Below are 26,754 nucleotides of genomic sequence, written 5' to 3' on the forward strand. Positions count from 1 at the left end.
GGGAGGAGAGGATGAGGACGGTCTTGGTCAGGGTGTGTTGGGAACGACATAAGATGGATACCTAGAAGGGTGTCTAGGACCAGGAACCAGGCAGGAGGCTGAGGAGTCGTTCTCTCTCCCCTAAGACCTACTTCCCCTCCAGCCTTCCTTGCTGCTGCGTCGTCATCTGGATGCGCAGACCATGCGGACCACGGGCCTGTTGGAGACCCCTGCACATATCGTGGCAGTGGTGCTGGTCAGGGTCCCTGTGCTGCTGACACGGCCCCCTCGCCTTTCCACTGAGGCCTCCCCTCTGCCCTCCACCTGGATGCTCCTTCTCAGCCTCCTTTCTGGAGCCTCTGCTTCTGCCTGCTGCACATTAAATGTCTTCTGTCCCTGGCCTTCTTCACTCCCGTGCAGCCAGCTCCCTCTTCATCCTGCCCGCTCCTGGCCTCTTGGTTTCTAGGCTCCAGGTCCTCTCTGCTGTGCTCCAGGCCCACCTGCCTATCCCTCTTTTTTTTTTTTTTTTTTCAGTACGCAGGCCTCTCACTGTTGTGGCCTCTCCCGTTGCGGAGTACAGGCTCCGGACGCGCAGGCTCAGCGGCCATGGTTCACGGGCCCAGCCGCTCTGCGGCATGTGGGACCCTCCCAGACCGGGGCACGAACACGTGTCCCCCGCATCGGCAGGCGGACTCTCAACCACTGCGCCACCAGGGAAGCCCTGCCTATCCCTCTTGCACTCACATTCGGCGTGGGGGCAGGGAAGGGGTCATCACTGCCCCACATCACTGTCATCATCAGCACTGGTACCCTGTTAGAGACCCCAGCATGCTCTTTGCCTCCTCCCCTTCTTCACAGCCCACTCCTGGGTGGTGGAAGCCACATCCTCTTGCTTCTCCCCCAGCCTCGTTCTTGAATCTCTTCTGTTCCTCCTCTTCCCTCCCACGGCCACGGGTTCAGGCTCTGACGTCGGGCACAGCCTCTTCACCATATTCTCCTCACTGCTGTCTCCCCACTGGGCACACTCGCCACCCCCCAACCACAGCATCCATCCATCACGTGGGGACCAGAGTCATCTTTCTAAAGCAGGCCTGGGCTTTCACCCACTGCTGACAAACTGGCAAGTCTACCCAGCACCTGCAAGGTAGAATCCACCCCTTTAGCAAGACCACCAAGGCCTTTCTGAGCTGACCGCTACCTTCCTTGCCATGTCCACCCCACCACACACCTCTGCATCCTGCACCTTCATCTGGAGGAAAACCGACCACTCCCCAAGCACACCACACCCATTCGGATCCCCTAACCTCCAGATGCCCTGCTTCCTCTGCTGGGAACCCCTTACTTTTCTCTCCCTCCAGCACACGCCTACTCCTTTTTCAAGGTCCAGGTTAAGTGTGTCTTCTTTGACCATGATTCTCCTAACCTTCAGTGGAGCCAAGATGAAGCCACTGCGGCTAGGGGTATAGACCCTTCCACCTGCTGTAGACAGGGCCATTGTGGGACTACTGGGGCGGGCAGGCCCAGTGCTTGCTGGGAGTGACATTGACAAATCTCCCGCTTGCTGGCTGGCTCCTGTAGCTTATCTCCCTGGTAATGGTCACGGTGAAGTTATTTACATCAGAAGGAGACAAACCCTGCCTTGAATGTCAAACTTCATAGGCTCCTGCCAGAGAGATACCCAGGGTGGAAATACCGCGTGATTTGATGAAACAAACAAATAGCACCAGCAAACTAGATTTAAAGCTAGGCAAGGCAGTCTGCCTACCTTCCCTCCCTCCCTCCTGCCTTCAAGGGGCCTGGGCACCTGGATTGGAGGCAGTGAAAGAGAAAGGGAGGAGGAGGAGGAGGAGAATAGAACCGCAGCTCCTTTCCTTGGCATCCGAGGCCCTTCACAGCACAGCCCTTGCCTTCCCTCCCAGCCCAGCTCCACCATTTCTGCCTTGCTCTTTGAGTTCACACAATCCTGACTGAGTCCCTAAATGACACTCTCAACCCTGCACTGCCTTGATCTTGCCTTTCCTCTGCCCAGGACACCCTTTCGCCTGACCCTACCAGGCAGTCAGCCCTCAGTTGAAGTGGATCCTGTCAGCTCAGCATTCAAAATGCATTCAGTCACTGACTCCCTCTCACTGGTACCAGCTGGTCCAGGCCACCACCACCTCTCTCCTGAATCATCACCGTAGCCTCTACAAGCGCCTTGCCTCTGCTGTCTTCCTCTTTGGTCTGTTGTCTGCATAGCACCTCAAGACATCCTGTTAATACACCAATCAGATCACGTCATCTGCTCAGAACCATCCGCTGGCTTCTCATCTCACTCAAGTTAAAGCCCAAGCCCTAACAGTAGCCTCAAAGGTCCTCCATGGGGCCTTGTCCCTGCCTCTCCTTCTCACTCCAGTGCCCCGGGCCCTCGGGTCTCTTGATGCTCTTCAACAGTGCCAGGCCTCTGCACACCATGGCCTTTGCATTTGCTGTTCCATCTGGAAGGCTCTTCCCCCAGATAACCATCTGGCTTTCCCTCTCCCTCCTCCAGGTCTTGGCTCAGATGTCAGCTTCTCAGTGAGCCTTCCCTGACCACCTTTCTGCAATGTCCATACCCCCACTTCCAGTGCAGAATACTCCCCATCCTCCTTCTGCATTTATCACCACCTCACTTACCATAGGGTTTCCTTATTTATCTTGGGTATTGTCTGTTTCCCTCTGACTGGAATGTAAGCTCCATTAGGGTAGGGATTTTCTTTTTTCTTTCTTTTTTTTTTTTTTTTTTTTTTTTTTTGCGGTACGCGGGCCTCTCACTGTTGTGGCCTTTCCCGTGGCGAAGCACAGGCTCCGGACGCACAGGCTCAGCGGCCATTACTCACGGGCCCAGCCGCTCCGCGCCATGTGGGATCTTCCCGGACCGGGGCACGAACCCGTGTCCCCTGCATCGGCAGGCGCATTCTCAACCACTGTGCCACCAGGGAAGCCCTCTTTTGTTTTATTTGCCGACGAATCCCTAGCACCTAGAAAAGTGCCTGACACATAATAGGCACTCAGTAAACATTTGTTGAGTGAATGAATGTTTCAACGCAAGTGTTGCCTCCTGTGTGAAGCCTTCCCTAAGTCCCATCTGCTATCACTGTGCCTCGACACCTCGGTTATAACAATTCCGGGGAGCCACTGTGTGGGAGAAACACTAGGGGCCAGGATGAAATCAAGCTTTTCATGATGTAGTGCTGGTCCTGGCCCAGGGTCTGGCACACAGTAGGTGCTCACTTAATGAGTGTGGGAGGGAAACATTCATGAGTACCTACTGAGTGAGGCGCCTTCATTTCTGTGCTCATACATACCAAGGAGCTGACATTTAGAAATGGGCTCATTCTCTTGAAATAGACCGTGACCCTGTAGAACGACATTCGTAAGAATAGTTCCGGGCCACTGAATAAACTCACTTTTATCTCCATCCCACACTGCTTCCGTTTATCCAACTGTCAGCTCCATCTCTCCACCGGGACATCCCCTGCACACACTCAGCCCTGGTGTCCAAAACTGAGCCCTGGTTGCCTTCCACACCACAAGGTGCCCCCCTCCTGGGTTCCCTGCTGCAGGAAGCGGCACCTTTCATCCATCCAGATGCTCGTAGCTGAAGCCTGGAATTCATCCCTCCAAACCACTAGTCCTGTAGATTCTACTTCCTAACTATCTCTCAATCAGGCCCCCGCCCCCGCCATCCCAGGGCCTCAGCTCAGATCACATCTGGCCTCACCTTGACTTTGGTGACTCTGCACTATCAAGGGCATCCTACCCGCTCCCCCAGCTCAGACCTCGTCTATGCCACAGCCACAGTGGTCTTTCTAAGACGCAAATTTAATCCTGTTTCCTCACTGCCTTTGATCCTCAAGATGAAGTGGAAAGAAAAGGAGAACTTGGCATCGGTTGGGCATCCAACACATGCTAGTCTCTGGCTAATGCTCGGTACTGTCACGTTAATTATGCCATTCAGTTGTCATAAGAAACCATTCTACAGAAAAGCAGAATGAAGCTTAGAGAAATAAGTCACCCAAGGCCCCATGGTTGGCAAACTGTGGAACCTGAATTCAAATCTACACCTTCCTGATCCTAAAATCCATTTTCTTTGCGATATGGTCCGCTGCTTGCAATCTTTTTGGGCGCAGCACTCTCTGTCATGAGGCTCCTTCTACATTACCAATACCATCGCGCATCATTCCTCTCTGTTCACTCTGTGTTAGGCCATCTAGAACGACTTATCTTAGATAGGCCTTGTGCTTTTGGGCTTCCATGCTTATGACCTTTGGTTCTCTTTTCTCATAAATGCCTTTCCATTTCTTCTCTAATGATCTCCTAGTCATCCTTCAAAACCCAGCTCTAATGGCACCTCCTGCATTAAGCTTTCCCAAATTGACCCACCCAAGCAAAGTAATGTACTGCTTTATCTCTGTCCTCAAAGTGTGAATTGTACTCCTGGGAGACATGAATGTGTTGGTTAAGAGCATAGGCCCTGAAATCAGACCGTTGGGCTTAAAAATCCCAGCTCCTTTAATCACTATAAGCTGTGGCTTTGGCAAATAACTGAAACTCTTTGTGCCTTGGTTTCTTTACCTGTAAAATGGGAATAATACTTCATAGGGTCATGAAATATGTAGAGTAGTTAGAATATCACCTGGCACAGTGGAAGTGCTTAATAAGCACAGCTTTGATTGTTGTTACTCTACTGCTTCTGATACACATTTGAACCCTGATATTGCATTTTTCCTTTCTTTACAGCTTAGTCCGTATCTCCGATACAGCATATGCTAAGTGGATTATGATCACTTACTTGCATACAAGCTCCAGGAGGGCAGGCTTAGGAAATTTGGATAACTTCCACTAAGTCACCCAGCTGGAAGCCATAGAGTAACTATTTTATGTCAGAGCATGTTCCTTGGATCATTGTTTCTGAATATCAAGTCGCAGCTGGGATTTAGGCTGGAGCAGTGACACTCCACCAGGATGTGCTGCAGGGATGAGTAAGACGTGGTCCCAGCCCTTGGGGATTCCCAGCAAGTTCAGAACCTAGAGTGGCAGACAGACATGTGACAGGTCATTCAAACAGTGCCAAGTACCGTGTCTGAAGTTGGACTCTTTGCTCCAGGAGCACAGAGGAGAGAGCCGTTACTAAAAGCTTGGGGAAATGAGGCTTTACCGAGAGGTGGCTTTGGAGGTGGGTCTCAAAGCATCAGAAGACTTGCTCTGGACAAGGGGCATCCCAGGCAGAGGCAGAGATATGAGCAGAGCCCAGGAGGTCTGACCACACACAGCACTAGAACAGAGCTGGCCTGGGCCCAAGGGGCAGGAGGGAAGAGTGCAGAGGTCCGGCCAATCTATGACGGGCCTGGAATGCCCTTTGAGTTTTGCCCGAGGGAGCTGTGCTGAGTTTTTGTTTTGTTCCCTCACATCTGAGGTGTACCAAGGTCTGGTGGGAAAAAATATCCTGGTCACCACAGTCGTGACCGTGGAAATAAATGGGACAACTGATTTCTCCTTCCTTCCTGGTCGTTGCAGAACAGTGTGGTACAGTAGTTAAAAACGTGCTCCAAAGGGCACGGTTCACCGAACTTGTTAGCCTAGCTTGCTGGCTGTGTGACCTCAGGCAGGTTACATCACCTCCCTTTGCCTTGGTTTCCTCATCTGTTCACCGAGAACAGTAATAACTAAAATTCTCAGAACAGGGGCTTCCCTGGTGGCGCAGTGGTTGAGAATCCCCCTGCCAATGCAGGAGACACGGGTTCGTGCCCTGGTCCGGGAGGATCCCACATGCCGCGGAGCAACTGAGCCCGTGAGCCATGGCCGCTGGGCCTGCGCGTCCAGAGCCTGTGCCCCGCAACGGGAGAGGCCACAACAGTGAGAGGCCCGCATACCGCAAAAAAAAAAAATAAATAAAATAAAATAAAATAAAATAAAATAAAATTCTCAGAACAGGGTCTGGCACGTGGTAAGAGCTTTGGAAATGCTTAGTATCGTTGTTATGAGGCCAGTTCAAACTAGGGTCTTGGGGCACCCTCTCTGCACGTCGTGTCCCAGGAGCCTCCCCGCCTCTCGTGGGTGAAGCGCAGGATGAGTACCAGGGCCTGGGAACCGGACCCACTCACAGTGAGCCTCCTGTCTCTGTCCACAGCGGACGACGCATGCGGCGGAACCCTGCGGGGCCAGAGCGGCATCATCTCCAGCCCGCACTTCCCCTCGGAGTATCACAACAACGCCGACTGCACCTGGACCATCCTGGCCGAGCTGGGGGACACCATCGCCCTGGTCTTTATTGACTTCCAGCTGGAGGACGGTTACGACTTCCTGGAAGTCACGGGGACTGAAGGCTCCTCCCTCTGGTAAGCGTGCCTTTCCGCACCCTCCCCTGTCCCCTGCAACTGTGACTTACTGGGATGTGGCCCCCTCAGCGCCTGGACCTGCAGCTGAAGGCCCCTTTGCCACTTCCTCCACCCACTGCTGGAGAGCCTCCCCCTCATCATAATGAGAAGTCACCACGTATTTTTAGAGCTGGGGTAAATTTTTACGGTGCTTTCGGTATCTGATTTGAAGCATGTCCTTGCTGAAGAATTACAGGATGGGCCTCGGTCGAGTAACTTGCAGTAAGGCTAACAGTGTTCTGGTCTCAGGACATGGACAGGGTCTCAGCGAAATGATTTGAACTACTGTTCCATTTCTGGAAGCATCTAACAAAGGGATTAGAACCCTGAGTAGCAGTTGCTTTTCCCATCCCCAGGGCTCTGAGATGGGAGAGGCATCGTGTCTCGATTTCTGCGGGAAGGACTAGTCCGCTCCCTATCGTTCTGGCTTTACCACAAAGCGGGGCTTTTGTGAGGCGTACTCCGCTGCCATGGAGACCCGGTGTTGGCAGGTTCGGGAAGAGAGGGGTGATGAGGGCTCACCAGCTTTAGTTGCTTGTGGTCTCCCAGAGACGTGCCCAAACTGAGCTCGGCTTTGGGAGCGTTTAGCTTCCTGTTTGGGTGACAAGCTGTGAGAGTGGTGGTGTGGCGTTCAGAACATGTTCTCGTATTCTCCTGGTGGCTCTGTTGTCAGGATAAGGGCACCACTGGGACCTGGGTCAGCACGTCGGGAGCCAAGAGGAGGATGCACTTAGGTGTGCTTTTTTGTAGCCTTCGTTGCTGCGCGGTGCTGGGGAAAGCAGGGCTCGGTGCCTGGGACGGAGGCAGAGGAGGTGTCACTGAGGGCTCTGAGAGACGCAGAAAGTGGTAGCTGCAAAAGTCAGGGGCAGATAGCGCCTCGGAAAGACAGACACAGTGGTCAGTGGGCTGGGGAAGCAGGCGGAGGCGGGGAGGAAGGGAGGGAGAGGAAGAAAACAGGTGTCCACGGATATTGAACACCTCTTTTGAACCAGGTTTCGCGCTATGTTGTAGAAACGCCAGTTGAGAAGGACGTGGCCCTTTGAGGGTGAGAAAATCAGACAAACCCACAATAGGAGCCAAGTATGACTCTTTGAGAGGAAAAAAGTGATAACAGACTCCTCCCAAATATGGACTGAGAGCTTTGGGAACAGGGAAACTCAAATTTCCTGGTGTAGTGGAAAGCACACTGACCTGGGAGTCAGAAGACCTTGGTGTCATCAGCTTGTCACGTGAACTTGGCCGCGTCAGGTCATTTGCTACCCTGGATGGGCTGTTGAGAGGGACATCAGTGAGCTGATGACTGATTGCTGTGTGGAGGCTGGTCCAGGGCCAGTGGCTAGACATATGGTGCTTAGAGTTGGGGTGGAACTCTAGATGACTCTTCACTGAACTGCACTCCCAGGGACCTGCCCAGCCTGAAGACCTTCTGTCCCCCTGCCTCTTTTTGTGAAATACCTATTTTTCTGGTCATAAATGTAATATATATGCTCCTTATAGGAAACATAGAAAATATTAAAAGGTATAAGGAAATGAATAACAAGTATTAGCATTTTGATGTATTCCCCTTTGGCCTTTTTGCCTTGCCTAGATCGAGCTAGCTAGCCATTTATATATATTTTAATATTACAAAATTAGGAACTTAAAATATATCAGTAGTTATGTACTTTTAACTTAACATTATATCATGAAAATTTGTTTCCCATGTCATTACAGATGTCTCCAAAGTATAATAGGTGTGATAATAGTATTTATTTAGTAAATAAAAAGTATTTATTGAGCTTTTGTTATCAATATTTGGGAGGCTAATTCTAAGCTCTTACAGCTATAATTTCATTTCGTCTTCTATGAAGTAGGTAGCATAATCTTCCTCCTTTTACAGATGAGGAAAACGAGGCCCAGAGAGGTTATGTCACTTGCTTGAAGTCACACAGGTAGTAAGGAGCAGGGCTGAGATTCAAGCCCAGGTTAATTGGACTTGAAAGCCCATCTTCTTAGCCAGTCAGCACAGTAGTCACGCTACTTTGTGAAGGATCGTGAGCTGTGTGACATTCCCTCATGAGACTGACACAATTTACTCAATCAGATCTCTTGACAGATTGTTTCCAAGTTTTCACTTCTATAAACAGATACCAAGATGAATATCCTTGCTGGTTCCCTCTCTTCCAGCCCCAAGGCCTCTTCCCCTCACTTGTTTGTCTGCGGGCCAAATGGCCTCCCACAGCTTCTGCCCTGCAGGTGTGGGTCTACACGGTTGTCCAAACTTCTGGAGTGAAGCAAATCTGAAAGATTATTCCTTTTCCTGTTAAGTCACTCAGTGGGGAAGGAATTAAGCAGAGGAAATCGTTAAGGGAGTCATTCAGAACTCTCTGCTATAAGATTAAATTATAATTATTTACAGGGTTGATGCATTGCCAGGCAGGATGCATTTGTTGTTCTAATTTATACCTGCATAGCAACTACGGATAAGCAATCTTGGAGGCTCAGGACGTATGTGCAAAGAACCTGCTCTTTCCCCAGCCCCTCTCCTTTATGTATACCTGGATTCCTGTGAAAATGTGATGCTCCTGGTTTATAAGTATACTGCTTTTATCAGCATACGTTACGATTTTAGGCTGCTCTCTTGAGTTCTGCACCAAGCATAGAAAGACAGTAGGTCTTCTTAGAAAAGATGAATTTGAACAACTGGGCATCCCTTTATCTATTGAGAAAACAGAGACACCTTTGAGAGAAAAAAATCCGCTATCACCCTTATTGGGTAGCAGATTCATGCTGATTCAGAAGAGGGTGGTGGCACAGACTGTCCCTGACTCAGTTTCCACACTCTCCTCCTACCCCAAGGGGGACTATAAACAGGAGAGTTTAAATTAGGGGTTCCTGTGGTTTGGATTTCATTGACTAGTAAAATTTCCAAACAATCGGGGAAGTATAAGGTTGATAATTTTTTATTTTGCCAAGTAAGGATATTAGAGAAAAAACAAAAACAAAACCTGCCAACTCCTCAGAACATTATCTCATAAAACAAAGGACAGTTCAAAGCCAAAAGTACAGCAGGATATAATCAATTGCACTGACACAATGAAAGACAGGGGTGGGAGGTGTGTACATAATAGCAGCGTTTGCCCGTATCTATAAAGTCCTGTGATGTATATACATCAATCAGTGGATCGCTGCTTCCTGTTGTGCTTGTCCATCACTGGCCTCTGGGAATCCGACCATACACGTTTTGAGCAGGAAAAGGTCGTTACTATGGTGAGCACTGAACCCTGTAACTCTGACACGCTGAGAGGGTCTCAAGCATCTTAGACTTACTCTCCCTAAAGTTAATCGCCTTTTTGTGTGTGCAATTGACCAGGAGCAAAAGCTGGGTTTGAATTGACTGAGAGTTACAATCCACATAGTAGATTTGGTATTACTCCCCCACTACACACACACATACACACGCACACACAGCCAAAGGACACACACCCTTCCAAGTCATCACCGTATAGGCATCACCAGGTCAACCCCCTGACACATACATACTTCTAGTTCTAGTTCACCGAACTCAGTTTAGGGGCCAGATTTTCTCTCACTGATCTCTCTCGGGGGTAGGTGGTGGTCTGTGTTCTGTCTGACCCAGTCTTGGCAGTGACCTTCAGGGAGCCCCATTCCTTCCCCTCCAATTCTAGGTGAATACTCTCACCACTGCTCCAGTTCCTCATGAGGTCCCTGGATTTTCAGAGCGCTGGGGCTGAGGGATGCAGAAGACTCTTAAAACCCAGGGTTCTGGGTCCCTGGAGGGAATCAGGATCGTGTTATCGTAACGAGAAGAAATAATTGCCGGCCCATTGCAGAGCCGGCCTCTCCATAAAGGAGAAAATCAGTGAGTTAAAGTCCACCCAGAATCTGTCCCCTTCTCCCTCTTCCTCATGCTAGACTCTCTCCACTGGCGTCTCACCAGACGCTTCCTCTGGGCTACAAGGACGGAGAGGAAGCCAGACACTCCTCCAAGAACAGGGGTGAGGTCTGTACAGCGTCTCCAGGATTAGGTGTCAAGCCTGCACCTTGGCATCTAACTGGGGAGATAGCAAGCTCGGGAGTCAGATGGACTTGGGCTCAAAACCCAGATCCACTTCTTAACAGTTGTGTAATCTCAGGATATTTACTGACCTCCCTGAACCTCAGTTTCCACATCTGAAAAATGGGCCTCATTTTACCAACCTACAAAGCATATGGAAAGGGATAAACATGCAAACTGCTGTCTGGTTTATAGTAGGAATAATAGTCCTGGGATGGGGACAAGAGGCAGGGGCTCACTCTTTGAGGGGAAAGGGGTAAGAAGAGGCATCTCCAGCCACTCGGAGCCTCCCATGAGGCCATCTCCCAGCCTGCCAGCCCAGTGGCATCTTACCAGGCATCTTACCATCGCACAGGCTGGTCACTCTGCCTGATCCAGCTCCCAGGGGAATTGCCTGGAAACCAGGTAAGGTCGACTGGCAGAGAGCCCCTGGGTCAGACTAGAGGATGCCCTTGCAAAGGTCAGAAGGTGGAGGGTGATTTTGTTGAAACCATCTTCCCAGAGCTGCACTTTGTGAGCACATTGCGGCCAGCATCACCTCTTCTCTGCCTGGACCCAGCCCCAGGCTGGCCAATTAGCTGCTTTTTAGAAAAGCAGAGGAAGGTTCAACTCATTCAGCTATCAATGGCTACTCTCTGCAGAACTGGAAGCCGGGACACTCCCCCGGAGCCTGGCACAGCCCTGCCCTCAGGGGCCTGCAGATTTGGAGAGCAGGGGCAGAGGGTATGGAAAGGATATCCAGGGGAGCACTGCAGAGAGAGGGGAAGAGCATCTCTGCCTGGGACCCGCTCGCTGTCTGTGATGGATGAGGATGCAGAGTTTGTAGGGCCTTCCTCCCGCCTTTGCTCCTTCCCTTCCGCTGTCTGCCCCCACCCCCTTGGCAATTTCCTCCTGTAGCAGGGAGGGCAGGCAGGGCATGACCTGCACTCAGAATCGAAGCCACCCTTTTCCTGGGGGCCAGCAGAAGTGCCAGCCACCGGCGTGTGTTTGTTGGGGTGTGTATGGCTCCTTCCCACATCTGGGATTTCTGTGTAGACCCCAGGACCACTCTCCCATCTTCTGTGGGTCAGCCTCTGCTGTGATTCCCAGCCTCTCTTCCTTGCTTCCTTCAATATACTTCAATTTTCATTCTTTGTTTCACTCCAGTCATTTGGGATCTGCTGCCCATTCTCTATGTGCCCACACCCCCAAGCCAAGCCCCCCACAGACCTCTACGTGACAGACTTGCCTCCACCAAACATGTCAAGTAGGAAAAGGAAGAGGAGAACACACTGCACGGCTTCAGAGGAGCACACTGTCCCGGGGTGGGAGACCAGGGCCTCCAGGCAGGGCCTGCAGTTGAGTTGGGCCTTGAAGGGTGGGTACCATTTTGATATGGGAGATGGAGATGAGGGGGCGGGTGGGCATCATTCTAGGACTGCTGCCTGGGCCTCCTGGCCAACGTAAGAGCTCCCTTCCCTGATCTAGGAAGTGGTCCCAGGGATTCTCTAGTGAAGATTTTCTCCACCGTGCACCCACCCTGGGGCTCTGACATCTACCTCTGAGCCCTGGTAGCCCCTTCCACCTGGAGAAGAATAGAAGAAAGTGGACTCCACTGTCTGGAGTTCCCAGGTCCTGCCCCCAGGGCCACCCAGTAGACTTCAGCTGTTTTTGAAAAGAGAACTTCCCTGGAAAGCAGGTTCAACCTACTCTCTGAATTCGACTTTGAGGGTTTTTCTTTACCTTGTTTCCCTTCATTTGTTTGCTTTTGTTTTTATAGGTGGGGATACAAAAACTCCCATCTACTTTATAGACACTCAGTTTGAAAATTTTGCTAGTAACTTTTTATCCTCTTGAAAGACCGAGTATTAATTGTTAAGCATTTTACACATGGAATTTGAGCCAACTAGAACCATTTGATCTCAATGACTTTTAACTAGATATTTCATTCAGGAGTCATTACATTCAGATATAATTAGAATGAGAACAGCATACCAATGGGAATTTGTTAATAATAACTATTCACTTATTTATTCATTCACATATACTTTGTCAAACCATTGGTTTAGATCATTTTTGTTCTTTGTTACTTTTCCCCTATTTATTTTTGGTAATCACTTACTGCCAGCCTTCTATGAACTAGGCTCTGCTAGGTGCTAGGGAGACAAAGACACAGTCCCATCCCCAAGGAGTTATTTATTTACTCCACAAATGTTTATGTAATAGCCATGCACTGTACAGGACCCTGGAGCTCTCAGTCAGGGCAAAGAGGCAGCATATGTTAAGTGCTTTACAATCCCATGTGCTAGGTACTTTTCTAAGAGGTATACAGAAGTTCCCATAGGGGCTAAAAAAAGAAATGTAATAGCTAGGATTCTTTTGGTTCAAGACGTAGAAACCCACCTCCAGCTGACTCAAGCTAGAAAGGGAATATGTTGTCTTCTGTAACCGAAAAGTCCAGGGCCTGGCTACAAGCACTGCTGGATCAAGGCATGCAGATATCCACAACTGCAGATGTCTACAGTTGCTTCTCCCCCTCCCACAGCTTTGTTCTCCAGTGCGTTGGCTTCAGTCTCAGGCAAGCTTTACCCATGAAGTAGCAGAGGTGACTGCCATCAGCTTCCTCCATCCTACTGGTTTAGCAATCCTAGCAGAAAGGAAGTGTGTCTTTCCTAATGGTTCCACAAAAGCCCTCAGATGATTCTTGATTGGACCAGATTGGATCATGTGCTCCACCCTCAATATCAGTATAGCTAGAGAATGCTCTCATTGGCTACTCCCAGGTCACATGACTATCTGTCCTGCCCACACCTCTGACTGGGAGTGGAGAAGAGGTGAGTCACCAAAGGAATACAGGGTCCCTGGGAAGACGGAAAGAAAGGACGTCCTCTAAAAAAAGGTCTCAGTCTTCCGTCACAATGGAGGGGCTGCTGGGAGGACTCAGATAAATGAGTCCCAGAGGGGATGACTTTTGAGTTGAACTGAGGGGTGAGTAAAAGCTTGCCACCAGCATGGAGCAGGACAGCCTTGGTGTGTTTGGAGCTTTGCTAGTGGGGGGTACAGGGTGCAAGAAAGCAAGGGAAGGATATGAGGCCTGAGATGAGCACAGGAAGAGCATGGGTTGTGAAGAACCTTGTCCCCATGTTCGTAAGCTGGGAGAGGATTCCATAGACTGCAGAAAGCTATTGAAGTATTTTAAGCAGAGAAGTAACATAATCACACTGAATCTTAATTGGGTTCAACGAGAAGCCTCAGAAACCAGCTATAAAACTCTGTGACCCCCTCAGGCAAGAAATCATCCAGGCTTGAATTATGGCAGTTGTAAAGGGATGGAGCAGAGGAGGTGACATCAGAAAACACCTCAGATATAGAATCAACTGCTTTGGGGGCTTCATTGGAAAGGAGGAATGAAGGCAGGGGAGGAGTCTGGAGTGAATCCCAAGTTTCTGGCTAGATGACTGTGGTAGCATCATTTACCAGAGGAACAGAGTAGAAGGAGCAGTACTGAGGGACAGTGATGCTCGCTGGCTTCCTCAGCATGAAATGGGCACAGAGAGAGAAGTTAAGGCCATAGCAAGGAAGGAGATACAGGGACACAGGTGCCCTTAGTTACTGATACACAGTCTTTGGGATAAGACTAGTGGAGATGGTCATGGGACCATCAATAGCTATGGCTGAGAAGTTCGGTATTTAAATAACTACTCTGGCAGGGCCTTGAGAAGTCATCTTCAGGATCAGCACCAGCATCATCTTCATCAAGAGTGTCTCCTTCAACATCTCGGTCAGGCTTACCATCTCCATCTTTACTGCCATCATTTTTCCATCATAATTCATTCAAACAAACTACTTAAGCCCTTCTATTGTCTGACATTGAGCTTGGCACTGGGAATACAATGGTGGAAGAGACAGATAAAGCCCCTGTCTTTGTGGGACTTCTGGTTTACTTGGGGGAAACTGACATTAATAAAACAATCACAAAATAAATGTAAAATACACTTGTGATAAGCACCATGAAGGATATGAACAGGATGGGGAATAATAGCAATGGAGACCTTATTAAGATAAAGGGGTCAGGGGAGGCCTCTCTGAGGGGGTAGGCTCTAAGATTAAGAACTGACTACTGAGAAGGAGCCACCGTGGGAGGAACTCAGGATCAGCATTTCAGGCAGAGGGAATTGCACATGTAAAGGCCCATCGTCACAATGCCCTATTTTCCTCTGAACTTCATACAGGGAAGTGGCGTAGGCCTATGCCTGTCCTCTGGGGTTTCAGACTGTTTGAATGCCAGGAGCAAGGCAGGGTCAAGGTCTCGGGCTGGCAGAGATGCTCAGGAAGCAGCTGAGCTGGCAAGGGGATGGGCCTGTTCCAGCCAAGACTCAGAACCTCCTGCCTTCCTGTGGGTCTGTGACACCCTTGCTTCCCTCTCCTTTCCTGCCACATCACAATGCTTTAAGCCAGCCCAAGAAGCTGTTCTCTTCTCATGGAGCCCATGAAATTACATCTGTTGTCTCCATCAGGAGCCAGGCCATAAATAACCAGCCCTTTAAAATCTCATCTCCCGTATCAGAGATGGAAGTAGCATTACTGGCTCCGCAGCCGAGCAATGGGAAGGGATTAGTGCCCCAACGTGCTGCTGGCAGAACAGGCCTGGAGAGCTGGGGAGTGAGGCTGGGGCTCCTGCACACGCCACAGGGTAGCAACGTGACTTCCTTGTTTGCATCACTGAGAACTTGTTCTCAGGAAGAGAACACAAGCCGCAGCTGGAAGGGGCAGGAAGTGAGCCAGGGTTGTTCGCTGTCGGCACGGTGGCTCCTCTAGAGCTGGCGATTTGGCCAAGTTCTGTGTGTGGGGAGCTGAGGTCGGGCAGCTGGCCTGAACCCCGTGGGTCTGACTGCATGCAACAGCTTGGTAATAAGTACGGCGTCTGTGTGGCGGTCCGTGCCAGTACCATGAAGGGCACCAGATAGCAAGATGCTCTTGCTGCCCTCTCTTGAGGAGCTGCCAGATGCCTGATGGTGCCGCTAAGTCAGAAGGAAGGAGCTGTTCCCTTCCGGGGTCCCATCATTCTGGCATGATCTGCCTTCCAGAATGATGTTAGTTCATTCACAACGTTCAAGGCCCCAGTCCTGGTCTCCTTCTTCACACCTGGCCACAAATTTTGTTCTACTCACTTTGAGCATCGCCTAGCCCATGTTTCACGCTGGCTTTTGCCTGTCCCTTGCTCTTACAGTCTCTTCTGGCTTCCTAAGACTGCCCTACCTCCCTGGTTGCAACCCTGAGCTTCTATTTCTTTTAATCCCAGCTTCTCCTCATCCAGTGGCTGGTGTGTGACACCCACAGCCTCACCAGGGAAGCAATATTCACAGAGAAAACTAGCATTTGACAGTCTGATAAAATAGCAGATGGTCACTGTTGAGCTCAACAGATTCCGTCATTTGGGAAAGGAGAGGGCAGGCTTGGTTTGAAAAGAACGGTGAGGCTTCACGGAATAGTAGAACTCCAGTGTCCCTGAGAACTTCTCATCTATGTTCTTGGAAAAGTGGTCTACCTTGGCTGCCTCTAATTCTTCTGTCGCCAATAATTCCCACCTACTTCACCATGCCTTCTACCCCCAGCCTTGCCCTGAAACCATTCCTATTAAGATCATCATGAGAGAACCAACCCCCACTCCAAACACTACCACTTTCAATGCCAAAGCCAAAAGATCGTCGTTAGGTCTCATCTTACTGGATACGTCTACATTCCTTTACGTTGTTGGTTATTTCTCCCTTCGGAACTTTCCTTTCTCTTTTTTTTTTCCTTTCTCAAGCTACTGTCTGTGATTCTTCTTGACCTCTCTGACCATTCCTTCTCTGTCTTCTTTGATGACTCCAAGGTTCTGCTCTTTCCTTACTGCTCTGTCCATTCCCCACATTCTTCCTGGGTAAACTTATCTGTTCCTATGGCTTCAGATAAACCACCTGTCTCTTTACAACTCTCAAATCTGGCTCCCTAGCCTGGCCTCCCCTCTGAGCATCAGACTATAGAGCCAACTCTTGTTGCACAGCTCCACCTTGATGTCCCCCCAGTGTCTCCAACTCAACAGGTCCCAACTTCACTCATAATCGATGACTAAAGTGGTCAGGCTTTGTTTCCTTTCTTAGTCTATGGCACCACCCTCTACCAAGTCATCCAAAACTCTGGGAATCATCCCTGTTTAATCCCTCTCTCTCACCAGCCACATTCAATTAATTGCTAAGTTCTCCCAATGTACCTCCTATGGCATATCGTGCCGTCTTTACTACCACTCCCCCAGTTCAGCCCATCATCCTTTCTTCTCTGTGGGTTGTAATAGCCTCCTTGCTGATTGCTCAGCTTCTTGGTGCTCTCCAATTCAGCTTCCCCACTGCTACCAGAATGGTTTAATTAAAATGCAGATCTGACATGCTAAGCCCCAGGCAGAAGCTTTCAATCATCTTCCATTGTCTACAGAATAAAATTCCAGCCCTTGATAGGCCCTTCTTGATCCAGCCCTTGCCTCCCACCCCAGTCTTGTCTCTTGCCACTTCCTTCTCTGAACTTCATTAACCCTAACACTCATTGGGTATAACACCACAAAGTTTTATTTCTCGCTCACGCTACACATTTATCATGGGAGCGGCTCTAAACCACATAGTCATGTGGGGGTAGGGGTGTGTGTGGTAGTGCTGGTATCCAGGCTCTAGGATCTTATAGCTCCACCATCAAAGAGAGTAGAGAATCTAGCACGGGTTTTTCACTGCCCCAGCCCGGATATGATACATATCACTCCCACTCATGTTTCATTGGCTAAAAGTAGTCACATGGTCCAGCCTAGCCATAAGGGAGCCTGGAAACATGATAGCACATGAAATGGTTGGTGAGCCAATATCTCTGCCACACCTCACATTTCAGTAGACAAATGCCCTGGCTCCTGTCCCTCCCTTTATGCTCCAGCTCTCATCTTCTCCAAGGATTCCCCACTAGAGACATCTCCTCTTTCTTGCACTCATCATTTTTCTCTTCCCTCTTAAACACTGCTTAATATTAAAGAACATAGAGACGTGTTCTAATATCTACCATCTGAAGTCAAAACAAAAACAGCACGCACCAAACTCCCCCATAGCTCAGCCCCATTCAGCTACAGCCTTGGGAAGACTGCTGGTGACCAGTGTCACTCCTCCATCTTCATCTGACTTGGCTTCTTGGGAACATAACACTGGCCATCTGTCCTTAAACTAGTTCTTTCTCCTAGCTTACTTAAACCACATAGCTAGCTGTCTATGGCCATTCCTTCTCTGTCTCGTTTGCTGTCTCCTGCACTGTTCAACCCCTGTCCACCCTTTACATGTGGACTGCCCAGGGGGTCCTGGGACCCTCCTCTTCTCCATTTACCCTCCCTCCCAGGTAATCTCAATGAATCACAGGTTGGCTTTCAAAATCATCTATACGCCAATGGCTCTCAATTTCAATGTCCAGCCCTAAGGGACCTTTTGGGCTCCATATATATGAACAGGAATCTCAAAATCTCAACAGGATCTCAAAATGAACACTTCGAAACAGACTTTTTTTTTAATTGTGATAAAATAAGCGTAATGTAAAACTGACCATTTTAATCCTGTTTAAGTGTACAATTCAGTGTCATTAAGTACATTCACATTGTTGTGCAACCAACACCACTATCCATCTATAGAACTTTATTCGCCTTCCCAAAGCAAAACTCAGTACTCATTAAACAATAACTCCCCGTCCACTCCCATCCTCTGGTAACCACCATTCTACTTTCTATCTATGAATTTGACTACAAGTCACACAATACTTGTTCTTTTTGTGGTAGCATAATGTTTTCAAGGTTCATCCATACTATAGCATGTAACAGAATTTCATTCCCTTTTAAGGCTGAATAATATTCCACGGTCTGTATATACCACATTTGGTTTATTCATTCATCTGTCCATGGATATAGGACATGCCCTTCTCCCCCTAATCTCTCCTCTCCCAGCCTTCTCCATCTCTGTCTACTCCCCAGAAGAAGCTGCTCTGCCCATTCTATGCCATCAGCATCTGGCTGCTCAAGGGCCTTGTCTCCCAGCTTCTACCCCTGCTGTAGTCCATTCTCCATAGAGCAACTGGAGTGACTGACATTTACACATCACATCATGTCTCCCCTGTTTAAGGCTTGCCAATGCCTTCCCATCACACTTAGAATAAAAGCCTACAAGACTATGGGGTTACTGCCCACCTCTTTGACTTCCATCCTATCACCCACACTCACTCCCTGTGCCCCAGCTCCACTTGCCTCCCTCCTGTCCCTTGGATGGGCTAAGCAGATTCCCTCCTGGGGCCTGCACTAGCTGTTCCCAGGGTTTAAGATCCTCTTCCTTCATAGTTCAAAAACAAACAAACAGCCACAAAAAAAAACCCCACAAGAAAAAACACAAAAAAGACCTGGTTGTTTTGAAATGCAGAGTTCCATTTAAATTTCCCCTCCTTAAAAAGGCTTACCCCGTCCATGCAACCTAAAGGAATCCCTCACTATCACAACATCTTGTTTTATTTTAGGTATTTGTCAATCCCTGATGTTTTCTAACTTACTTATGGATTTGTCTTTTTTCTGTTCCCTCCCTTCCCCCGCCACTGCCTGCAGAACCCTGAAAAGCTGCAAAGGCAGGGCTTGGCACTTAGTAGGTGTCCAGGACTGGCTTGTTGGGAGGAGAAACTTGCTTCCCCCTCACCAGTAACAGTGTCCTGGGGCTAATTGCAAAGGTTAACATGGAGCCTCTCCACCAAGTATTTTAAGTAATAACCTTCCTGGGGGACATTTGCAAATTAGCCCTGACTCTTGCTGATTACTCATCCTAAACTCAGTCTGATTAATAATTAATCAGCAAACTGCTTGGCCGGAGCAGGCTGATCAGTGCTAGAAAGGATCTTAAATTATGCAAGTCACTTGGCCAGTCTTAAAAAAATAAAAAGCTCAGCAGTCGGCAGAACTGGAGAGGTTTGATTGCAACGTGAGTGAGGTTAAGTTTTCTCAGTTGTTGTTTTCCCTTTTTGTCTTTTTTTTTTTTTTCCTTTTGACTAAGAAATCAATTAGGCTCAAACTTGCCACCTCAGAGAGAGACTGTGTGGCGCAGAAATAGAAATGTGTTAAATATCACTCTTGTTTGTTCCTTCCCTTCAAAAGAGTTTGGGTCTGGGAGACAGAGGTTAAAATTAGCCAGTTTGTTAAGCAGATGCCTGTCTGGCACCTGATGTCAATTTCTGCAGCCACGTCAGTTTCAGCTATCCCTTCACTTCCTCTGACCCGCAGCACACTGGGCCTGGCAGGAAGGAGGAGAGAGGTTTGATGAGCGCTCCTCACTGCGCCTGCCCCTCGGTTGGGGCAGAATCAATTTGCCGGCAACCTGTCACCCCAGGAGTCCTTCTAGTGCCCTTCGCCCCCTGCCTACAAACCCCAGGGAGACAGGAAAAAAGGCAATCAGGGTGATGAACAGGCTCCCCACTGCAGGAGTGAACCCGGTGACCACCGGGGACCCCTTTTATCCTCAGTCTGCAGCCTCCATCCTCCAAGGCTGGTCCTGCATGTCTTGCACGTGGCTTCATCTTTCTCCTCCAGAATCCTCTTCTGGTCACTGGTGCTATGGCCAAGGGGGAGATTCAGAGAAAGCAGAGCGATCCATTGACGTTGCTCTCTGGGCCAGAGGAAAGCCAGGGATATAGGATTTAGAGCAGTTAGTGCAACCCTGATGCCCGTTAGAACCAACACCCAGATCAACTAAGAATGCCCAGGGGTGGGAGCTGGGCATCAGTATTTGTAAAGCTCCCATGGGATCCCCATGTGCACTAAAGTGGGGGACCACAGATGGGTGGAGGGTAGGAAGCTTTGGGGAAAGAGATTATGAAGAACATCAAAGAATGAAGTAGGAAATGGGCTGATCAGGAGTTGACTGTCTTCCCCAGAAATAGAGGGACATCTGTCTGTCTTGTCATGGGCAGGTTGAGGGGAGAAGAGGTGGCCAGACACAGAAGTTTCCAGGAGCCCCAAAGCTCCTGATCTCTCTCAGTTCTACCCCCGATTAAAAAAAAATACCCTCTAGAACGCACCCCTTGTTTCCCAAATTGTGATGCGCCAACCAACTAACTCCCTGAATCAAAAAACTTGCGTAGAAGGCATTTGGGAATGCAGATTCCTAAGTCCTACCCCAGACTACTAACTCCAAAATTTCTGAGGGTTGGGCCCAAATTCAATATTTGTAACTATTCTCTCAGGTGTTCTAAAGTAGATGAAAGTTTGAGGGCCACACTGGGCCTAAACAGAACTCTTGCCAGGGCAATAATAGGGTGTGGGTGGATTTTTGCCCATTAAGAAACGCTCCATCTTCTTATGAATGGCTGCGTTATCGAATTTCTTGGCATGGAAATTCCCAGATACACACACACACACACACACACACACACACACACGGGAATTTCCATATATATATATATTTTTAAAATAAATTTATTTATTTTATTTGTTTATTTGGGGCTGCATTGGGTCTTCATTGTTGCACGCGGGCTTTCTCCAGTTGCAGTGAGCGGCGGGGGCTACTCTTTGTTGCGGTGCGAGGGCTTCTCGTTGCAGTGGCGTCTCTTGTTGCGGAGCACAGGCTCTAGGTGCGTGGGCTTCAGTAGTTGTGGCACAAGTGCTTGGTAGTTGTGGCTCGTGGGCTCTAGAGCGCAGGCTCAGTAGTTGTGGTTGCACAGGCTTAGTTGCTCTGCGGCATGTGGGATCTTCCCGGACCAAGGCTCGAGCCCATGTCTCCTGCATTGGCAGGCGGATTCTTAACCACTGCGCCACCAGGGAAGCCCCTCCTGGGTTATGTTTGACTTACATGTTTGGTTATGGTTTATGCACAAGGCCAGGCAAGCACACCTGTTACCTAAAACAAAGCACACTGACTCCTAACCGACTTTATGAATTTATTTAACAAATGTTTTTGCCTGCCTGCTCTGTGCCGGGTTCTCTGATAAGCCCTGTGGTTACAGTGCTGAACTAGAACGTCTCAACTCTCTGGCTTTGAAGTCTAGCCTCACCTTCTTATCTACCTGGTGGAGGCCCACACAAAGACTGTCTCCTTTGTGTGTGAAATCCTGAGATGTGATAGCATCTCTGCCTTCCCTCCCCACCCACCCACCCTGGACTCCTGCTGTACTGGCACCAGCCACTTCTTCTCTAGCGTCCTTCTCCCAACATGAACTCTTGAAGAGCATGAACTTGCCCCAGCATCCCTGAATGCTCAGTGCTCAGCTAAAGTCCGGGCAACAGGCAGGCATCAAGGTTTGCTGACAGTTTGTTGAATAAATAGAGCTTCTGACATCTTAGAATCTCAGCACCCTCCTCAAAGCCCCATCTCACCCCACCAGAAAGAAAGGCAGGTAGCACTTTGTCCCACCTACCTGGTCTCAGAGTCTTTGGCAATGGGACAGATATCATGATAAATCAGCAGGCAAATCTCTCTTGTTCGCCTCAATGAGCCAGTTGGTTCCTGTGCTGAATGACATCACATATATGATCTCCTTGAATCTTCATCAGCACCTACCAGTTAGGTATCACATCTTGCAGAAGAAGACATTGAGCCTCAGAGGCTCAGCATCCTCTCCCCACGTGCTCTCCTCTCCATCTGGGTTCTTCCCTTTCCATTCTCTGTGCACACCACTCTTGGGATAATTCCTTGCCCTTAGAGCAGGCTCTGGTGCTCTCTATCTGGCCCTTTCGAGTCTCTGATTATCTGCTCCCTCCTGCCTTAATATACCTTCAGGGGTGTAATGGTCTTTAAGAGCTACAGGGTGTCAGGCAGTGTTGCAAGGGTTTCACATGCATTATCTCATTCAATCCCTATGAAACTCTTGTAAAGAATGTACCATCATCCCTATTTTTCAGGTGGAAAAACTAAGACTCCAAGAGGTTAAGACACCTGTCAGAAGTCATACAGCTAGTAAGCACCTGAGCCAGGAGTTGGATGCCGCCCGTGCCAGACTCTAAATTCTGGTCTACTGCCCGTCTCTTCTGCTCCTTGGGCTCTGATTCGTTTTCTGCTTTGATCCCATCATTCAAGTGGCCTTTTGGGTCTCTCTTTTTGAGTCTTGGGTCCTCTCTTTCCTCCCTCTACAGGCCTGTAGAGTCAGTCCTGGGTCCCAGCCAGCAGAGGGCGGCCCCTACCCACTGTGCACTGCTGACGCCTCCAGGATTGCATCTCCCAATCAGTTCTCATGTCCCAAGTTAGTCCCAGTTGCAGCAAGTCCCCCTGGCTCTTGAGCTAAGCATTGAGATTTCCCTAGAATTACACTGGAGTCTGGCTCTGTTCCTATGACAGGCCATTGAGACTTACAGGCTGCTTCCCATGGAGAAGGTTAAGGGTAAGGCGACTTCTGCCCAATGCTTCTCCCCTCTCCCAGTTTTCCCTCCTGCATTCTATACTGCCAGCTCCACGAAGGAGATGTGAAACCTCCTTGGAGGATGTTTGTGGCAGGTCGCCTGGAGAATGCTTGTCCAAAGGGCGTGTGGGCTGCTAACTCCCAAGCTGGGTGCTGGGTCCCCAGTAGGCTTGATCCTCCTACTTGGATACCTGTTGCCCTTCCCCCATCATGCCACAGCTCCAGGTGTCCGTGGCCCAAGTCGGGAGGTAGCAAGGGCTCAGCCTGTTCGATCTCCAGTTCTGGTCCCCAAGCCCAGATCTGCAGACCTGGATGAGAGAGGGACCATGTATCAGCGTCTCCCCTTCAGCATCCCGGGAAATATCGCCAGGACTCCCTGCTCACCCCTGAACCTCAGTAAAGGCAGAGTTGAACAAGAGAAAGATCAGGGAATTAGGAGTCAATGTTGGGTTCAAATACCAGCTCTGCTGCCAATAAACCACGTGACCTCAGTTAACTTACCCTCTGGGGGCCTTGCATAGAGTTACAAGAAACATTTGGCAAGAAAGACTGAACAGGCCCAGCTTCCCAGCCTTTAAATCCTGCTCGTGTCTTTCCTCTGACCTTGCATGGCTGAAGTACCTGGAAGGGCCTCCCCCCCTCTCCCCCACTCCTGGAGCCTCCCAGCAGGTGCTTCAAGCAGACAGCTGCACAGGCTCCCTTCAGAGATTCCAAGGTGTTGTGGGTCTCAGCCTCTGCAGCTGATTGGTCAGGGTAGCAGCTGCAGGCTGGCCCCCAGCGGGAGGCCACAGCAAGAGGTTTTCATGACCCTCTGGGCCAGGCAGCTCTGAGGTCCCAGGGCCGCCGTTTGGCAGGACCCTCAAGGGCACACAGAGACAGACAGGAATGAACAATATGGCTTTGACTCTCCCTCTGAGCGGGGTGCTCAACTTCCTGAACTTCAGCGGCCCCAGTTTTATAAGGCAGGTGGCGGGTCCTCCCCAGTCCCCCTCCTCCCACCAGCCCACTGGGAGCCCGCAGCTTGTGCACAGAGACTTTCTAACTTTTCACGTATAAATGCAGCACCACAGACTCCCCTCCAGCAGGAGCCACCCCCTACAGTGATTTTTTCTGGAACTGGGAGGAAGAAAAGAAAAGACAAGTGTTCTTGGTAGAGCGTCAACTACATTCCAGGCATCTACACTCATTTATTATTTCCTTCGCATTTTCAAGTAACTGTGAGAAACTGAGACTCAGCGAGGTCATGTGGCCAAGGTCACAGAGCTGGCAAGTCGCAGACTGACACCAGGGCCCTTTGCCTTCCAGCCTCTTGGTCTTTGTGCCTCTGTGGATTGGGGTGGGAATTCCAGCCAGGAAGAGACTTTGGGTGTCCTGGAAGGATGCCCCCAGGCCTACAGCCTCAGCTCCCACTCCTTCCCCCTGGTGTGGTCCTTGTCTTTTGAGCTGTACTTGGTAGGAGCTTTGGGCAGGCTTCCCTGCTCGCCAAGACCTCAACTGCCCGGCACGGCCAGCTCCCTAGCGGACGCCCCACGAGCACAGGACAGACGGCTGGCAGCCTTCCCCTGCAGAAGAGCCCTGTCACTGCAGACAAATGGCCCATGTCATTCAGCCATGGCCTCCCCATCGCTGGTCTGTGGCCTGAGTTGTCCAGATAACTCTTTTCATTTGATGTTGTCTTTACGGATGCCACAAAGGTCCCCGGGCAATGACAGCCTAGCCATTGCCCCAACCAAGAGGAGACGCAGGCAGGCCTGCTTCCTGACTTCTGTGTGCTGCCTGTTAGGGTCTCATAATTATCTGAATCTGTCAAGCTCCATCAAGTGACGTTTTTCATATAAAGACAAATGTCCCCTAGGCCACGCTCTGAGCTGGGGATGGCATCCCGGATGCTGACGCGCCCTCCATCCTTCCACCAGTGATTTCCTTCACAGTTGCCCATCTTCTCCCAACCCTTGCCCCACGATGCCCTTCTAAGCTCCCCTAAATCCCCCCAATCCTCCTGCTTGTAATTATCCTCCCCCAGCCCCTCCCCATGCCAGTGCCTTGGCAAGTAATTGCTTTCACAGGGAAGTTGACAAGTCTCTGGCGACTCCTAGCCCGGCTGGGAAAGATTCATTATTCTATATCTGGAAATAACCAGGCCCATCAGCCCAGGGCTGAGATAACACCAGTGTAAAAGTTCTCTGTTCAGGGGAATTAATTAGGATTCTTTATTAAAGATCCAATTAGGCAAAAGGGCATTTTTATCTGTGATAGTCAGCTGCTCCTATTTTTCTAAAGCCATAACTCCAAGTTTAAAAAAAAAAAAAAAGGAGAAAACCAGGGGCTGTGTTTTCCTGTAAAACAATTCACTCTTTCAGCGTCGGTTATGTCTTCATCAGGATGTGAAAATAGATTTTCTCATTCAATTGGCAATGCTTTATCTCCTCAGAGACTAGTAATGACTCCACTATATCCCTTTAGCAAGGACCACGGCCCCAGATGGGTATTTGGGGAGTGGGACATTTGGTTAGGATGGCTGCAAGAGAAACAGCGTTGTTTAGCAACCCAATTCACCGGGCTGGCAGGAAATGCCGGCTCTGCAGCATTCTGTCCCTGCGACCTTGGGCCAGGCATTTAACCTCTCTGAGCTTCAGTCTCCTCTCTGAATCTATCTCCCAGGGCCAGGGAGAGGATTCGGAGTAAATTGGTGCAATATAATAAAGTGACTAAGAACCAGCTCTTGACTGGGTGACCTTTCATCACAGGTACAAGCCAGGACTCCTTGGACCAGTTCACCTCTCTGAGCCTTGGTTTCCTCATCTGCAAAATGGGAGAGAAATCCCTCCTCCAAGGCTCTGGGAGGATTAAATGAGAATAAGTGAAGGCACCCTGCCTATGGAGGATGCTTAATACATGTTTCTCAAACCTGAATCAACCCATTTTGTATTTCCCTCAAAGAAGCCCAGTGAGGATCCCTGGGAAGAGCAGGAAGAGTTCCTGCTCCCCACCCGGAAGAAATGGAGCTCATTTTGTCCTGGGTCGGGCTTGGGTGTTAAGTTCCCCAGGTGGTTCTAAAGGACCCTGGGGCTGATACTTCGTGGCTCCCAAAGGAAGCAGTTTAGACAGGAGAGGGGTCACCTCTTGACCTCAGTGGTTGTCCTGCTTTACTCCCAGCCTGGGACCCAATGCCCAAAGTCCACCTGACCATATGATGTGGACACGTTCCGTGTAAACCCCACAGATATTTTATTTGCATTGTTGAAGAGAGCAGCCACAGCCTGTTTTTCCAGGGAAGAGAAGACTAGGAAGAATAACAGAATCTGAGGCTTCCAGAAAGTTCTGTAGAAAGCATGCTGTTGCCCTCCTGCTTCATTCCATGGATACGGACACTGAGTCCCAGCATCACTCAACAAGCACGTACCAGAGCCAGGGTGGAATCCAGGCTCTCCAAGTCTGAGCCAGCCCTATTTCTACCACCTTTGGTACTTCCAGGCTCCCTACCACTGGACCAGCGTTTGCCAGACTTCACACCATGTTCCTCTCCCGTCTCATAATTAGGGTCTCATAATGTGAGACCCAGTGCCCCACCCAGTGCCTCAGTTTACCCCATAGAGGAGCCACTTTATCTTCTGCGTCCTCTTCTCACCTTTCCTTAATATTCTTTTGATCTCAACACCCCCTTTTAAAGACCCTGCACCCTCTGACCCCACTCCTTCCACCATGACCCCTCTGCCCTTACCTCTTCCTACTCTCTCTCCTGTCCACTCCGGTAGCCACACTGGCTTCCTTGCTGTTCCCTAGACACCAGACATGCTCTTCCTATCTCAGGGCCTTTGCACATACTGTCCTTTCCACCTGGAATGCTCTTCCTCCCAGACATCACCTCACTTCCTCACCTGTTTCAGGTGTCACCTCTAAGGTCACATTCTCAGCGAGGACTTC

At 49.7% G+C, this 26,754-nt stretch overlaps 1 protein-coding gene across 1 annotated transcript in view; it reads left to right on the plus strand.

The window, feature by feature from the left end:
• Positions 1-26,754, plus strand: part of CSMD2 (CUB and Sushi multiple domains 2) — a 655,429-nt gene that overhangs the window by 238,348 nt on the left and 390,327 nt on the right. The window contains exon 5 of the mRNA XM_059070872.2: positions 6,131-6,338. Coding sequence (XP_058926855.1) covers positions 6,131-6,338 — 208 coding nt within the window. The remainder of the gene's footprint in view (positions 1-6,130; positions 6,339-26,754) is intronic.

This window comes from Kogia breviceps, chromosome 1 (genome assembly GCF_026419965.1).
Source record: "Kogia breviceps isolate mKogBre1 chromosome 1, mKogBre1 haplotype 1, whole genome shotgun sequence".
NCBI lineage: Eukaryota > Metazoa > Chordata > Mammalia > Artiodactyla > Physeteridae > Kogia > Kogia breviceps.